General features: G+C 37.4%; 2 protein-coding genes across 3 annotated transcripts; both read left to right on the top strand.

Annotated features, from left to right (window-relative positions):
• Positions 1-7,158: 7,158 nt before the first annotated feature.
• LOC113752022 (E3 ubiquitin-protein ligase RDUF2) lies at positions 7,159-9,072 on the top strand. Its single transcript, XM_027296166.1, has one exon. The coding sequence runs from the start codon at positions 7,609-7,611 to the stop codon at positions 8,770-8,772; it is 1,164 nt and encodes a 387-aa protein (XP_027151967.1). The 5' UTR covers positions 7,159-7,608; the 3' UTR covers positions 8,773-9,072.
• A 3,021-nt stretch (positions 9,073-12,093) lies between these two features.
• Positions 12,094-14,466, top strand: LOC113776812 (BAG family molecular chaperone regulator 3-like). 2 transcript variants are annotated; one of them, XM_027321872.1, is made up of 5 exons: positions 12,094-12,473; positions 12,580-12,890; positions 12,989-13,245; positions 13,481-13,627; positions 13,718-14,466. In XM_027321872.1, exons 2-5 carry the CDS (start codon positions 12,632-12,634, stop codon positions 14,123-14,125), a joined length of 1,071 nt encoding a protein of 356 aa, XP_027177673.1. In that variant the 5' UTR covers positions 12,094-12,473; positions 12,580-12,631; the 3' UTR covers positions 14,126-14,466. The 2 variants fall into 2 exon arrangements, with proteins under 2 accessions (XP_027177673.1, XP_027177679.1); XM_027321878.1 differs by having other exon boundaries at positions 12,630-12,890.
• Positions 14,467-15,464: the final 998 nt, after the last annotated feature.

A 15,464-nucleotide genomic window follows, 5' to 3' on the forward strand; every position in this document is an offset into this window, starting at 1 on the left:
ATGAAAAAATTTTAGTGAGATCATGTATGTTACGTGATAGACGTAGGGGCGGTATCTGGGGTAAGTGGGTTTTTCGTTAAGACCTAGTAGAGGCTTCTCTACTAACTTTCCCGTAGTCCCATATCGATTCTAAGGGGTTTGGGGGTCGGGTAGTTAAGTCCCCAAGTTTACCTCAAAAATTATCGGCTTTTGGGGTTAAATTTGGGATTAGGTTTAATTAACTAACTTCAAAAGTTTGATACAAAAAAAAATGTATGTTACGTGATAATATATTAATAGTTTAATATCAGTAAAAAATTATTGACTACTATCGTGAGTCAACGCTTATATGATAGTAAAAATAATATGAATAATTCATCAAAATTTTTTGACTATAGATGATTGATATTAGTACATTATCTGATATATTACGTGGCATACCTGATGTACCTAATGCTTATTCTTTACATGATGCAATTTATCGGGCAAAAGTGTTTACTATTTACCAACTGAAATTGTGTCATATAAGATGTTGGTTTCTTCTTTTTTTTTTCATGTCCTCAAGAAACTGAAAATCTAAATGTAGAGTCACAAATTATCTTCAGATAAACTTGGATATATTAAGGAAAGACGATGGTGACACGCAATAATTTGCTGCAAATATAGAAGGCGACGGGTGTTTAACCTCGTCTTGTGAGGAAAAACTACACAGATGTTTTGAGTTGCGTATTCTTCAATTAAACTGCATGTATTAAATTCGATTGGTTGACCTTGCTAGACTTCTAGTACGTGGCGTGCAGAGCTCGTGGAATTGATTTTGGAGCACGGGGGCGAGTACAATGCTGAAGACCTTGGTCCTTGGGTCGAGGCCCTAGACTTACAAAAGCCCAATATAAGTTGATGGGCCTGTTATGCCTACCAAGACAAGCAGCCTTGGCGTTTGATATAAATTATTGGAAAATGATGGTTACGACTTACGAGCATATTGACAGTTAAGTCATTGGTCCAAATTTGTCTGTTCGGACTGGTGATGGGATCCCTAAAATTTCGATGAACGCCAAGCATGCTTAACATGGATGAGAGACAATTTTAGTTAAAGACCAGTCTTCTTTGGGCACAAAAGCCCAGTGAAAAGAAGTGTACGGAGAAACTATACGACAACTTTGGGTATTCTAAAGAGCACAGACTACTGTTATCGTTTGGAAAAAAAAAAAAAAAAAAGAGCAGAGACTAGTCTTCTTCTTGGCAATGGAAATTTGATTCTTTTGGACAGCAACAAGGTGTCGAGCGGAAGTTTACCAAATAAAAATAATCCCTGGTGACTCTAATAAATTCAAAACCTTAAGTTGGCCATGAGCAAATAGGTCGAGCTCGCTCTTGTTTGGAATTGTGGTTTGGCTCCTCTGTGGAATTAAAGCAAGCGCGATTTTGATGCTAACTGAGTTTTGGGATTATTCGATGGCAATAACAAAGTTGCCTAGTCTATGTCGAGTGGGCATTTTTAGACTCTTTAGTGATGTTGAGTTCAAACCACCCAGCCTTCACCGAGATGGAAATTTGAGAACCGCTGTTCTTTGACTCAATGGCTACCAAAAAGAGATTAAATCCCTCTTTGGACTGCAGGTCGGGAGTTTAAACTTCATCCGTAGTGAAAATTTTCAAAGAAAGTATCAGAATACCTTTTTTATTTAATCAGATCTATATATCTAGTAGCCCCTTACACATCAATGTAGAATATGATAGATTAGGTGAATCCCCTTCCCTGTAGAATTCCTGTAGAATATGATATATTAGATTAATAGGAATGTTATCGTTGCGAAAAAAAAAAAAAATCGTGCAGAATAGGATAAATTAGGTTTTAGGAATGTTATCGTTGCGAAAAAATCGCTCCGTTTGGATTAGTTTTTTTTTAAACTGTTTTTGAAATATTTTATTGTAATAATGTAGTTAAAAAACTTTTACTGTAAATGTTTTTTATACTGTTTTTTGAGTGTTTTGAAAATATATTTTGGAATATTTTAAAATTTTAATGAGTCCACCCCTGCTCTTGCTCTCTCCCTTTCCCACCTCCCTAACGTCTCTCACCGCACCCTCCCCTCCCATCTCTCAGATCACGGATCGCGACTAGAAAATGGTCACCACATGCAACCAAATCTGGTCGCGATGGGAGAGGGGGAGGGGGCTAGTGAGAGAGGCGTGGGGAGGAAGAAAAGGAAGGAAAAAAAGAGGAGAAATGAGAGGGGAAGAGGGAGGATGAGGAAGAATGAGGGGGAGGAAAAAGGGGGAAGGGGCGGCTGGTGACGGTATGGTTTTGGTGGTTGGTGGTGGTGGTGGTAGTGGATTTAGTGGTGGTGGTGTGTATTTTTTTATATATTTGGAGTTGTTTTTGATATATTGTATGGATGTGATGTTTTTGAAATTATTTTTATTTGTATATTAATATAATATATAGTCTATAAAAAACTTGTTTTTCAAATAACGAGGAATCCAACGAGCCATTAATGAAAATTTGAGAATATGCTTGACAGATGGACAAAGTATACTACTATTACTCATGAATGAAAATCAAGCCTGCAAGCAATGTGTTCGGTTTGGGAGAAAAGGGCAGGGTGCAACATGTGTGTCATATGGCATGTTATGCGATGCACGAGTACTAATTCCCAGTTATTATCTGCCACTAGCCATATTTGTTATTCCCTGTGTTTCCGGTCCCAATTTGACTTTGTGAATATAGATCACAAAATGTAAGGCCTTCACAAGGACAATTTCCACTTTGTACCACAAACTTTCATTATAAATACCTCTTTACCATAAAGTTACCAAAACTTACCACATTATGCTGTGAATATTCATCTCCAAAGTTACCAATTATCCTAAATTACTTGAATCTTGCACATCGTGAATGAAAATATATAAACAATAGAGCTAAACTTAGCCTGATACAAGAAGCTCAATTTTTTGTTTGCATACCATACAAAGAGAGTTCAAGTTCGTTTAAATATTAAATGGACAAAAATTATTTTCTCAATTTGAATTAATTAACTCAAACCTCAGAAAACTTAACGAATAACGGCAATTTATGTTTGTTTAATAATACTTGAACGAAATCATTACCTCTACGTATAAGATATGAAGTAAACACCTAAACTCGTGCATTCTTTTTTTTTTTTTTATTAGGCTTTTAGCTGAAAGTGGTGTGTAGTCATTTGTTGATGGTATATTTTCATTCGCAGTGTGCAAGATTTAAAATAATTTGGGGCTAAATTGGTAAAGGCGGGTATGATATGTCCAAAATAAAATATAAAGGCGTAATTTATGAAGTTTTGATAAAATTGGGATATAAAGTGTCAAGAATAAAAACTCGAGATGTGAAGTGGAAATTACATAAAAGGTACAAAATGGGATTAGTCCTCTAAACAAGTTACCATATCCTACAAACACACTGTCTAGAAATATTCTAACATAATCTTATATCTTGTTAAAGGTTCAGTAGATCAATTCTTTTTCGACAGCATTTTTATTTCAAATAATATTTTACTTGCATCACAAACATAATTTATCATCAACTTTTTATCTTCTGAATCACTTTTCTTTCTATGTCATATAATTATATTTCAAAAAAAATACTACAATAATTATTTTAAATAATAACCTATCTAGAACACACACTGCAGTGTTCTTGCGTTGTACAATATAAAGGAAGCTGTTCGTTGGGTGCCTTTTCTGACATCTTCGGGAGTGGGCATCAAATAACCAGCTTTTGATCTGTCAAAGGGTAAAAAGGAGCGTTTCAGGCCTTTTAGCCTCGACTCAAGACTCCAGTGGAGGATGAAAAGGGACCCCGAGATGCTCTTCGTGTCTCTATTCAACAACAGTGGCGACCCATATTCACTCGAATTATTCATCTTATATATTTGGAAGGAAGGAATCTTTTTCTTGCTAGATGATTATCGACAAAGACAAGATACCAGTCCCAAAAAAATGCTGGAAGCAACAGAATATATGAAAGTTCATTATAAGTGGTTAATTGTATTATAAGACTTTACAAGCAAGCGTTCAGCGCAAAATTAATAAAAGGGTCGATTGGAAAAACTTTTTCTTCTTCTTCATTTCGTCTTCTTTGTTAATACTTGTCAATTAGTATCCAGAACAGCCACCGTGGATTCTTGTCAATTAGTATCCACGCCATGGTTTCCCTCTCACGAGTCTCTGTTTCTTTTTTTTTTATTATTATTTCAATAACGTCCCTCTTAGTGAGAGTTTTTTTGTTATTTCTAGAAATTTCTAATGAGAATTTTATTAAATTCTCCTACGAATTTCTATGGGGATTTTTATTTATTTTTTCTTTTTTGTTGTTGTTGTTGTTAGATATAGATTTATTTCAAATCTAGTTATCAGATTTATTTATTTTTAATCTTGGATCTATTTCATCATCACTATTGAAGTTTAAAATTGTTCATTAGTAGATTTGGCAATTGTAACATGCATAGAAGGAAGTTGCAATGATCTATCTACTAGAAAACAATTAAATTTTTTATATTTTTCAGATTTATTCATATTTTTTTGAATCTATTGCATCTGTTATATTGCAGATCTCTAATTTTTAATGAATTTAACTTGTCACTATGACAATAATATAGATCAACTCGTGCTGAACTATTTACAATATTTTGTTAATAAAATTTGCTTTTTTACGTTACTAGATGCAGTGGGGTCTAGTTTAAAACATTTTCGGAATGATGGCCAAGTAGATTGGTCCATTCAAAGTCCTTTCTTAATTTTTCACACTAATTAGATTTAACTAAAAATACAAAAATATTTTTGATCTACAACTAGGATTTGAACTCTGATTACTAAACATGTTTCTCAATTATTTTTATATATCGCATACGTCATAATGTAATCTGCTACAATGATCAATTGAAAAGTTCATCTTTAATCCAAAGTGATATTAATCACACATTCCCTAACTCATATGGGCGCAAGTGTTTTGATAAAGGACAATGCTCAAAATAACTTTTAATAAACATAATCAAAAGCTTGTAATTAACCACCAAATTTTGTTCAATGGCATTTTCAAACCAAGTCCGTAGGAGGTATCCTGGAATATGTGCTTGTCCAATTGTCAATTGCTTCCTAGCCAAGTTTAGGTTTTCATCCATTTATGACTGGCACTGTTCATTCATATGTTCAAGTTGGTTGCTTCTCAAGACGAGTCATCAACTTAACAAAAGGAGTATATAGCTGATAATCCATGCTAATCTAATTAAATTCAATTAAATAATCAAGCTTAGAATAGTTTAAACCAAATTGTCTGGATCGCAAGTGGCACCAACTACTTGATTGAAGTGTAAATAATTCCTCAATGCCAAAGCGTTGGGTGCGCGTAGGTAAACAGGAGACCGAGACGCGTCAGCCTCGTCGTCTAGATGGCAAGTTTCGTTTGAAAACACGCCTTCTCGGCCTCGTTAGGAATCTTCTCCTTTCACGAATACATGCATGTGATGTATTTGTCGCCTGCATTGATTATGAGCTGCATTTTCAAAACCTTCCCAGCGTCCGTCAACGGTCCCCTCCAGCTGGCTAAGCATCATTCGCTACGCGCCACGGCAACCCCTTCCCCATTTCCAATCACTAGTATCCCTCAATCTTTAGCTTAATTCCCATTAATAGTTGTTAAGTGATTCACTCACTCCTCTTTTTTTTTTTTTTTTTTTTTCAACCCGAGATTTAAGAACTAAAAGGCAAAGAAAATGGAAAATTGGATCCATAATTTCTAATTTCTAAGGACTAACTAAATCTCTCAAGTATACATATCAATGACTCTATATATATATATATACTATAGATTAATCTTTCCTACACTGACAGTGTATACACTATCAGCGTTGGATGATTGAAAACTATGCAAAATTTGAATTTAAAATTCAACTCTTGCACACATGTCATGAATCCAACGATGATAGTGTGTACACCATCAGCGTAGAAAAGATTTACTCATATATTATTAGGTAGTGGAAGTTTGTAAAACTGAAAAGATCTCCCTAGTCACTCCAAATCCTGGGTATTGAAGTTGTGCATCTATTGGCATCGTGAAATGTTTGTCAACTAAATGGCCGACTAATGTGAGAAAGTTCAAATGAATCACTTTGAAATATAGGAGTATTTAGACTTCGAGATAAATAGCATTTCAAAAATTGGCAATGCGGTGAGAAAGCGAAAGAATTAGTTAAAAGTGTATCTCTTGCATTTTAACATCAAGTACAGTACTACAAGAACGTGAAAATTAGAATCACAGGATCACATAATTTTATTAAGAAACTCAGATAGGGTTGTAAATGGAAATAAATAATTTGGTACTCGACTTGAATCCGACTCGAATCAGAGTCATTCAAACTTGTTTGTTTAAATATCAATCAAATTTGGAAGTTTCTAATCACATTTCATAATTGATTTTAATCACAATTCATAATTTATTGTAATAGATTTCTTAAATATCAGATAGCAAAAATCAAGGAAAAAAGCTACGAATTAGGGCGAAAAGCTCTGTATAATTCAACATGAAATTTCAAACCAAATCAAATTTTGATTGTATGTGCTTGAACATGATATTTTGACAAGTTAAACCAAAATTTTTGTAAATATACATATGGAATTTCAAGCCAAATTTGGTCAATTTCTTTCAAAAAAATTTCAAACACAAGTCAAATTCAAATATTCATTTTAATATTTAAATCAATATTGAGCATACTTCTGTCGACTTGTTGATGCTTGTTTTCCGCCATAAACTCAGAATAGAACATTAATACACCTTCACATAATCTAATATGTGACTTAAATTAGTACTCCCTTCGGCCCACTTTGATAGTCCTGGTTCTTTTTTCACACAGTTTAAGAAAAGTATTTAACTTTGTTGGAACAATCAATTTAGGTAGCTATTTTTCTAAAATACCCTCACATTAATTAGAGTACAATTTTATGGAAACTTGAATTGATGGTAAAAAAAGAATAAACTCTCATTAAATGGAGTAGGTTTATAGTAACAACAACTTACATTAAATAAGGGTATTTTAGGAAATTTAAATACAACTACATTCTTCAATTGAAAAATGAACTATAATTTGGGACAGACGAAAAAGGAAAACAAGATTATCAAAGTGGAACGGAGGGAGTAGTAATTTTTGTCCAGTGCATCCCCTTGACCATGCCCTAAAATAGAAGAACCAAACAAGAACATCCTCCAACATAGTAAGTGGAGTAATTGCTAGTCGACGGGTTGACGCTGTAACAATTGCGTTCCACCAAAATTGACCAGATTAACACCGTTAAATTCCACTCATATCTTCCCTCAGTAGCAGCGTGGGCCCACGATTAACAGGAACAAACGCTCCGCGGCTGTGCCGTTAAACCCATGTCCGAACGAACATCATCACGCGTGTTTTAAAATTCCACGAAAACTCCTTTCACATTCTCCAACACATATAAGCCCTCGCCCCACGCTTAAACGCCATTGCATCATCACTTATTCCATTTTTCCAGCTAGTCGGAAAGAAAGAAAGAAAGCTCTCAACAGACGCTTTCATCAGATCTGATCTAACCCAACGAGTCAACTCGGATTGTCCGTTCCAGATGTCGACGACGACCACCCCCATAACGACGTCGTACTGGTGCTACCGATGCACCAGATTTGTTCGGGTCTGGGCTGAGCATAACGTTGTCTGTCCCTACTGCGACAGTGGGTTCATCGAAGCTCTGGATTCCAGTCCCCCCTCGCCGTTGCCGGAGTTCCCGAGAAGATCCGACAGTGTCAACCTCAGGTTTCGCCGGAATCGCCGGAACCGTGGCGACCGGTCTCCGTTCAATCCTGTGATAGTTCTTCGAGGACAAGCTGAAACTGTAGGAGAGGACGGTGACGGAGACGGTGGTGGTGGAGGAGGAGGAGGAGGAGAAAGAAGCTACGAGCTGTATTACGATGATGGGACCGGGTCGGGCCTCAGGCCACTCCCCTCGAGTATGTCGGAGTTTTTAATGGGCTCCGGGTTCGACCGTTTACTCGATCAACTGGCGCAGATTGAAGTCAACGGATTAACAAGGCCGGAGAACCCGCCGGCGTCGAAATCGGCCATCGAATCGATGCCCACGATTGAAATAGTCTCGACCCATGTAAATTTGGACTCCCACTGCGCAGTGTGCAAAGAAGCCTTCGATTTGGGTTCCGAAGCTCGAGAAATGCCGTGCAAGCACATATACCACTCCGACTGTATCCTTCCGTGGCTTTCTCTTCGCAATTCTTGCCCTGTTTGCCGACACGAATTGCCGGCGGAATCACCAACTGGGCTGTATTCCGATTCGGGAAATACGAACCGTGCTGAGGAAGCAGTTGGGCTGACTATTTGGAGATTACCCGGAGGGGGTTTCGCGGTGGGTAGATTTAGTGGCGGGAGGAGGACCGGAGGAGGGACCAGTGAAGAAAGAGAACTGCCAGAAGTATATACAGAAATGGATGGAGATTTTAGTCACGGAAGCGGCAGCAACAGCGTCGGCTTGCCGCGGAGGATCGTGTGGGGTTCGAGGCGGAGAAATGGGGGCAGAGACGGTGGTGGCGGCGGTGGAGGAATGGGGAGGCTCATTAGTAATTTCGTTTCATTTTTCAGGAGATTTAGGTCCAGAGGTCGAATCAGTAGGAGTCGGAGCGTGTCGGGTTCGGTTTCGGAATCAAGTTTTAGTAGGTACGTGGGCCAGCGGAGTAGAGGTTTGGTTGTTGAAGAACAGAACGAAATGGCTCGATGGTAGCTTCTGATAAAGAAAATTATTGCTAATATATATATATTGTATATTTTTTTGGGAAGAAAATTTAATTGTGAAAAAAGAAGAGGCCAGTTTGGTGGTACCATGTAAATAGGGGAAGAAAATGTATGTTGTATAATTAAAAAGCTCTTTTTTTTTTTAATCAGGTTGAAGATAAACGAGGTTGGAAGAGATTTTGGGTGTATCAGTGTTGGGAAATGAGGTAGTGGTGGTTTATGAATTTCGGAACCAAAAATATGTCCGTAGCTTATTTTTCCTAATGATGGAATATTTATTCATTCTTTAGTTGGTACGAAATTAATTTTTCTATCGTTTTTTTCCAAATCCAGTTGATTCCTTTTTTTAGTCTGTGGGAATTGGTTTTATCATCTTTATTATATAGTCTTTATTTATGCTCCAATAGGGGAATATCGTATGGTAGGCATGTGAGAAATAAGCCAGCGGGAGCTCTTGAAACTGCCCTATCGCAGAGGCAACTGGATATTATTAGATGGATGTCAAGGCCCCATTTGGCAATTGCAGCAAATAATTGACCTTTGCTCCCTGTTTATGAGCTGCAATTTTGGATTTTCCCCGCAGATTTGCAAGTGAACTAGGAGTTTAGTTAGTGCAATCATATTCAATTTTTGTGATCTGAACGCTTATCCTCGTCCGATGGAAATTTGTCTTTTTATTTTTACTTTATTTTTTGGGCGGGGAGGATTGGAGCTAGGTTGTCAATTAACACTACAAGACGTAGTTGTAGTGGTTCAATCGCTTTTCCAAAGAGTCAGCTTTTTCCCTTTCTTCTCTTTTCTGTGTGAATGGAAATGGGACGGTGGTGGTGGCTTCTGTGTGTGAATTTGCTTTTTAAAGTGTCCTTACTTTTCTTTAATTCCTTTTTCCACTGTAGAGAAACTGTATGATAATAATAATAATAATATGTTTCTAGCTTTCTTTTTTCCTTTTTTTTAAAAAAAAAAAAAAATTAGGGTGGTGGGGACTGGGGACGGCAGTCGGCGGGGGACAACTTGCCAACACGTAATTTCCTTTGATGAGAGTAGCAAGTGTAATGTTCAGTAGTAATTTCATTGTTGGGATACCCTCCCTCCATGGTCCATTCATTCCATGGCTCCATCATTTGTTTTCCTGTTGGGCTGCTTGTCTCTACCTGAGCAAATCTTGATTTTGGCGGTGTGAATCCTTGATTGGTACTTACTAGAATAACAACATTTGTAGTAGACTGGTGGGATTTGTCTAGTTTTTCTTACCGTCAAAACCAACCCAATAAGAAGAGATGCTATCTTATTATTATAGGGAGTGCCTTTACCTTATTATCGTTCTCATTCATTCCTCCGCTGTATGTTTTTGTTTTGCCCCGCCTCATCAAAATGAAATGCGTCGGGATGGGATTGAGTAACAGAAACAGACACAAATTGTCAACCTTCTGGATGCAATGCCACCGCTCATTACAACAATACATATTTGGATTTTAAGTCAGTCAACTAAATAATAATTGATAAATATTAGAAAGAAGGCTGTTCTGAGCGAAGGCTGCTGCTGCTGCTGCGGGATGGCCAAATGATGATATTAATTGTCAAACACCGTGAACGTGCAGCTGTTTCAAATCAAATCGTTTCAGTGAAAGAGACGAACTGCCCTTTTGTGGCAAATAAAAGTCTTCAAGAATTGAATTCACCCTCTGATTCTTTCACAGCTCAATTTCCCTTTTTAGCTAAACTTTTTTTTTTTGCCAACACGAATTTCACAAAAAAATATTCAATTATTTAGTCAAACCCCTCCTCTCCCCCCCGCCCCCCTCTTTGGGGTAACTTGAACAGATTAAAGTTGCGCATATACTACGTGAATGTCGACGGGAACAAAAAATAGTGTTACCTATTACAATATGAAATTCTGAATCTTTGAAACAAGGGGAGCACTAAGCTCAATAAATTATTACTAAAAATGAACAATAACTGAAGATTTGATTCAAAATGATTTTATCTAGAACCTATAAATTATGCGACAAATTCTCATTGGACTGTTTTGTAAAATCCTCCTACTAGAACACTACCAGGCATCAGGCAGAGCAGAGACACGTTTGACAAGTCGAGACAGTCCAGATTCTTGGACCCGGTCAAATATGATCGGATCTTACAGCCACAGCATGGATTTGAAACTTGGACAACCACCCGCTTAACTTCTACGGACCCATGTGCAATCGAGGTGGGCTTCCATTCACAGGTCCCTCTTTGCTAATCCAGTCCAATCACGACCCATTATTTTCTCAGTTGACTTGTCAGTTGGTTGCACAAATTGAATGATGATGTGAACCCACGACCGGACGATTGAGATCCTTCACCGGCTGACATTCACTCCCAACCCGCCGATTGAGATCCTTCGCCGGCTTTGTACCACTTCCCCGCTCCTAAATTTACCCCTGCCGAATGAAAGAAACAAAACAGATACATACGCATCTGGGCTATTATAATAATAATAATAATAATCTAATGAGTTCACTAGGATTAGGTCATGCAGCGAAAGTTTGTACCATATCTCTTACCAAAAAAAAAAGAAAAAAAAGAAAGTTTGTACTATATCAAGAAAAGAAAAGATTGTACTATATCAAGAAAAGAAAAGATTGGTTTGGCCAAAAGGTTGGAACACCCTAAGTAGTGATAAATAAAAGATTGGTTATAAAAAGGTCACGTCCGAATTCTGTTATTGATGCCAGAGCTGTATTAGTGGATGATTCGTAAACTTTTGTAAGTAACAAATGATCCAAAAACTTGCTTTGACTTGTGGTTTGGAAATTAATCCATCCAAACTTTTTCGTATATATAAAAAAAAAGATAATATTTACCAATTTTTCCGAAATTAACATCCCCAGGTAGCAAGGACACGTGTTTTGGGTTAATATCCTTCTCTTCATCAGACAAAATTAGATTGGGCTATTAATCTCGTACAATCTCATATATGATTCATTCCTACGTAATAGTTTTTTATTCATTCCTACGTAATACTAGTAGTTATCCTGTTATTTAAAGAATTACCATCTTATACACTAGACCAGGATGACAATATATGACCTCAATATGACATGCTAATTGTATAAATCATGTTTGAAACAAATTTTCTCAATGGTCCTAACGATTTTGGCTTCTCTCCTTCAACCCAAATTTTCTTGTAAACCCTTGAAACTCATCCCTTGGCGGCTCCAAATAACAAAATACAATCTCGCAATGGTCATACATACACCAGCTATCTTTCTCACTTTTCACTCTTTTTTCTTTTTATTGTGTCCTATAAATATAACTCTCCGTTTATACTTTTCCCTCTCCGGTCCTCCCCCCTTCTCGGACCCTTCCTTCCAAGGCAATTACTCATTCGCTCAAAAATAGAAAGAAAAAAGAAACAATCGCTTGTCGGTTCATTAGTTTGATTATTCTTCACAATTTAATTTTTCCTTTTTCCTTTATACATTTTGAAAACATATATTTGATTTTTTATCGTCAGGCGGAACAATCGGTGGTTCAAGGTTTGTACTGCCTAAGAAAATTTGGGCAGGTATCGTATTTTTCAGCTACTAGCAACAAAGTCTAAAGATCTCTCCTTCTTCATACTTTCAACAGCCAGCCCAGAAACTAAAATCCCACCGACAAAAGTCAAATCTTTTTCCCAGCAATTCTAAGCTCAAACCCAAACCAGTGAGTCTTTGCTTTTTCTCTTCCTTGTGTAATGCTTACATGATATATATATATTTTTTTAAAGAATAATGCTAGTTTGATCTGATTTGTGCTGGTTACTCGTCAGGCATCCATTTTTTGTGTTGTAGTGAGTGGGTGCTTTTTTTGTTGGAGTAGATATGATGCGGATGAGAACTAAAACTATGGGAATGGGATTGGGAATCCCACCGACAGATAGTACGGCCGCAAACGGCGCCGGCGGAAGTGGAGGAGGAGGAGGAGGAGTTGATGGGAATTGGGAGATGAGGCCTGGTGGAATGCTGGTTCAGATGCGAACTGATTCGGATCAATATCGACCTCCTCCTCCTACTATCCGGGTTAGGGTCAAGTATGGCTCTGTTTACCATGAGATAAATATTAGCTCACAAGCAAGCTTCGGTAAGTCAAACAATTTTCGTGAAGTTTTCAATTTTATGTCCGCCCTTTTTTCTTCTTTGATTTTGATGAGTTGGTTCTATTTTTGGGGAGCTGAAAAGGGGAGTTGAAGAAGATGTTATCTGGGCCTACTGGATTGCACCATCAAGATCAGAAATTGTTGTTCAAGGATAAAGAGAGGGACTCAAATGCTTTTCTTGATACTTCGGGTGTGAAAGATAAATCCAAAATTGTGCTGGTGGAGGACCCAATTAGCCAAGAGAGGACGTACCTTGAGATGAGAAAGACTGCTAAAATGGAGAAGGCCGCTAAATCTATATCAGAGATCAGTTTGGAGGTTGATAGGCTAGCTGGACAGGTAATTTATTTAGTCCCTTTCTTCGTTTTTGCTAATTTGATTGCCCTGTTACGTATCATAAAGTGCAGGTCTTGGTAAGTCCTTCCTTCTTCTTCTTCTTATTCTCCTCTTCTTTTCCCCCCTTCTCTCTCTTTTTTGGTTCTTGCTAAGCTGTCCAAAGATGTAGACTTTCAAGATTGTTATTAGCAGACCCGCAATTAGTAATTACTGAATATAGTCAACTCATTTTGTTTAGGTGTCAGCGCTTGAATCTGTAATTTCTAGAGGTGGAAAAGTTGCGGAAAAGGATGTATTAAATCTGATCGAGCTATTGATGAATCAACTTCTTAAGTTAGATGGAATTATTGCGGATGGGGATGTCAAACTGCAGAGGAAAATGCAGGTATAACTGAACTTCATTCTAGTTTTGTACAAATGACTTTGATTATTCTAGTCTAGGGCATGGACAAATGTAAAATTTCTGATTTTGAAGGTGAGACGAGTACAGAAGTACGTTGAGACTCTGGATATGTTGAAGGTAAAAAACTTAGCTCCAATCAGTAATGGCAATGCTGCAAGCCTGGGAAATCACATCCCCATGCAGCAGCTGTCATCACCAACCCAACAGCTGTCTTCGCCTGTCCAACAGCAGCAACAGAGGTTTTCTCGTGATCATCTATCATCCTCAGTTGAACAACAGCAGGGTAGGCATTCCTTTGGGTCACCAATGCAGCCGCAGCAACAACTGCAACCATCAAGGCACTCAGCTTCGGGCCATGTTCTGATCACCACTCAATGGGAAACTTTTGATTCCATTCCCGCACCAGTGCCTCCTGGATCCAAAGCTTCAACAAGTACCTTGGGTTCAGCTCAACCTAGATTCAACTGGGATTTGCTTTGAGTACGCAAAAGGCCTATTTAATATCAGCACTGTGTGGATGCCTTTTTTTTTTTTTTTTTTTAAAGGTGGTTTGATGCCTATTCCCAATTCTTTGCTGTATCTAGAGTTTTTTTAGCGTCCCCTTTATGTGCCCATTCAGTTGACAAATAATTGGGGATTCAGTTAGAGTCATTGATACTATCAGTTTTCTTTCTCCTGTTGTGTTGTATTCATTACCACTTGTAAGTTTTCCGCAACGATATAGGGAACGATAGGTTGAGATTCTTACATAGGATTTTCCATGATGGAAAAATGTATTTGGACAAAATATTCTACCAAGCGATAATTCTTTTTCCTTTCTATGCCTCTCTTTCTATAGATTAAGCAGGTTAATTACTGGATCACATATTATTGCTATCGGAAGTTATAACAAGATAAAAGCAATTCATATAAATGGTTAATCTTATCCATTATTGGGCAGAAATTGACAAAGGGAACATAAATTAGGAGGCTCTTCCATGAGCAGAATGGCTGGCCCTGCTCTCTGATAGACGAGTGAAGTGGCTTTGCACATATCATAGGAGTGAATCGGTTAAATGTTGAGAATCAGCATCTCTCAGATCAGGTGATCTTGATTGGGTAATATGAAAACTGTTGTGTTCTATTATTTTTTTAGGTTAAGAAAACCTAAACAGACATAAGCTTTTTTCACCAGGGTATCATTTGACATATGCTGGGTCCAGACTGGTTACTTGAGCCATATCTGGCTGGCAAAATTTTTTTTTCCTTTTTTTTGTTGTGCTGATATTGTTGATGGTACATCAAATGTTTAATTCATGTTTAAGCAAAACCTAGTCAGCTTGAATTTTTGGTAAATGTGATTGTTCAGAAACAATGCATTCTGGATTAGAATTAATGTTAAGATATTGAAACGTGCAAGCAAAAATGGCAGCACCAGCAGTAGTTTCTTTAGATGGACAAGACATATTCCTTCAGCTACATCCCTTGCCTGTTTGATCACTTTGAGGAAATCAATGATGGCATTTTCAAGAAATGCAGCAGATGATTGATAAAACCATGCTGATGAAGTGGGATGAACTGAAAAATGTAAAAATGTTACATGCAATTGTTTCCTTACATGACAAGGTATATATATGTGGTCCATCATGGAGGTCAAAGGACATAACTGGTTTAAGTTATTATTGGTTTGAGAAGACTCTAGTTAAAAGGAGTTACACAATGTGGACTATTGGCTTTTGCTGATGTAACTTGCAGGCTAAAGTTTTGTAATTACAGTATCTGTTATGACAGCTTAATGTGATAAGCCACTTAATTCTTCCTGTCCGTTAACAGACATCTT

This window comes from Coffea eugenioides, chromosome 1 (assembly GCF_003713205.1).
Source record: "Coffea eugenioides isolate CCC68of chromosome 1, Ceug_1.0, whole genome shotgun sequence".
Lineage (NCBI taxonomy): Eukaryota > Viridiplantae > Streptophyta > Magnoliopsida > Gentianales > Rubiaceae > Coffea > Coffea eugenioides.